Below are 1,849 nucleotides of genomic sequence, written 5' to 3'. Positions count from 1 at the left end.
GATAGATTGTAAGGAGCAGAGGGATGATGGTAAGTAGCAACAGAGTCCACCGATATGGATGCATAGTCGATGGAGGACAAAGAATATTGGCAGTTGTTGTTCAAATATTTGAAAGTTGAACAATCACATGACTTGAATTTACACGGACATGTGATTCAGCAATAGCACTCAGCGCATCGCACTTAGCTCAACTTGTCTAGAGAAAAATCTGCGAGGGAGTACACAAATTTAACATTTATAACTCTTGCTCATTATCTGAGCCACTTTCAGATGCTCTAGACCCATCATCGTCTGTTTCTGTGTAGTCGCTTCTTGAGAACATTAGAGTCAAAAGTATAAATTGAATATTGAAACTCACCTTGCCAAGTCCTCCACATTAATTTCACAATGCGAAAGTATTACACTATCTGTTTGGATGGAAATCTGTGTAATAGAGGGCATCATACCGCACACATAGTTTGCAAAGGAAGTTCGACTGCTACTATGCTGCCAAACAATGACAAGCTTGGATGCAAAGTATTTAGGTTCACAAATTTTGAAAAGAAGAATAGCAATGAGCGATATTGATTGCAAGATGATGGTGAGAATATTGTACAAGGTGCACATGGCATATAACAAGAGCTAAAGACGACGGTGTATAGAACATTATTCCACTTTTGCTTTCTTGCGTGGAGGTTTGACAACATCAACAATCATGTTGGCGTTCTCAGAGTTAATCCGCAGCTTAGTGGCCTCAAAGTACTTGATATCAAAAGGCGTCTGCCCTGCAAGAGTAAAATCTAAATATTAATAAGTACCTGCAAAAGACAATAACCATACATTACTCACCAACAGATGGGGCTCTCCATGATGTGCGTTCCCAATCACGCCGCCATTCAACGTTATACTTCTCCTCCTCCTTGAGGCCGAGAGAGTGCGAAGGAACACGTTCTTTATGCACCCAAGCAGCCTTCAGAATCGGATCTACCTCAAGAACATTGGCGATCTGTTTGCTGAGCAAATGGGAGGTGCAATGGGGAACTCCGCCATAAGTCTTTGCTTCAGCAAGGCTTTTGTAGTCTGATAGACTGGCCAAAATCTGCACAAAAAAAAGAGATATCAGATCATCGGCAAGACCATCTGGTGGGCCAGTGAAAGTGGCGCATGAACGGAGCCATTTGAGGATGTGTAAAGCAACACCACGAGCATAGCAATACGCGATTCGTTCATTGTTGGGAATGGCATTGATGTCACCGGTGTCCATCAATGTTCTTTGGGTAGGAGAGGCTTCATCATCTTCCCCTTGATTTGGAGTGCTGTAAGTCCTAAAATCCAGGACGTTGCCAAGTATAATCAGGACTGCAAGACAGATGATGTTAAGCACGCCCTCCATTGTCTCGACGTTAGGTAGATGAACCAATGCAGGATCTGCAAGTGGAAATGAGTCAAAGGTATAAACAATGAGGGGCGAATCTCACCGTCTTCAGAGATGGCACCCTCAATGAGGCCAACTTGGTAGAAGATCAGGATCCTCCGCAATAGGTGACGAGAGGGAATATGCTCCGTGTTCGTCAAGAACTTGTTGAGAACAAAGGCATGTACAATGCCTTGCAGAGTCTCCTGCATAAGATAAGAGGAATAGTAATGGCCGCCCTGTGCAATCACATCATCTATGCCATATACCCAATGTGCAGAATTGGGCAGCATATGACTGCAATATCATGAGATAATGCCATGATTATCAACACAACACTCACAGTTCATCACCAGGCCGAAGAACAACAGCCTCAAAGTCATACTTGATATCCTTTGGCTTCCCAGAGAGAGAAAACCATCTTCATCCATGTAGAAGTCAATTGAAGAGAGTTTT

At 43.1% G+C, this 1,849-nt stretch overlaps 1 protein-coding gene across 1 annotated transcript in view; it reads right to left on the bottom strand.

Moving 5' to 3' along the window:
- Positions 1-235: 235 nt before the first annotated feature.
- LACBIDRAFT_321926 (uncharacterized protein) overlaps positions 236-1,849 on the bottom strand; it is a gene marked incomplete at both ends in the record, with an annotated part of 8,323 nt that continues 6,709 nt past the window's right edge. The window contains 6 exons of the mRNA XM_001874645.1: positions 236-311; positions 359-621; positions 655-779; positions 829-1,407; positions 1,458-1,690; positions 1,737-1,814. Of these exons, the coding sequence (XP_001874680.1) occupies positions 236-311; positions 359-621; positions 655-779; positions 829-1,407; positions 1,458-1,690; positions 1,737-1,814 (1,354 nt within the window). The remainder of the gene's footprint in view (positions 312-358; positions 622-654; positions 780-828; positions 1,408-1,457; positions 1,691-1,736; positions 1,815-1,849) is intronic.

Source organism: Laccaria bicolor, genomic scaffold, assembly GCF_000143565.1.
Source record: "Laccaria bicolor S238N-H82 LACBIscaffold_2 genomic scaffold, whole genome shotgun sequence".
Taxonomy (NCBI): Eukaryota; Fungi; Basidiomycota; class Agaricomycetes; order Agaricales; family Hydnangiaceae; genus Laccaria; species Laccaria bicolor.
The sequence above is the reverse complement of the archived record's forward strand: the minus strand, read 5'-3'. Positions and strand labels throughout refer to the sequence as shown.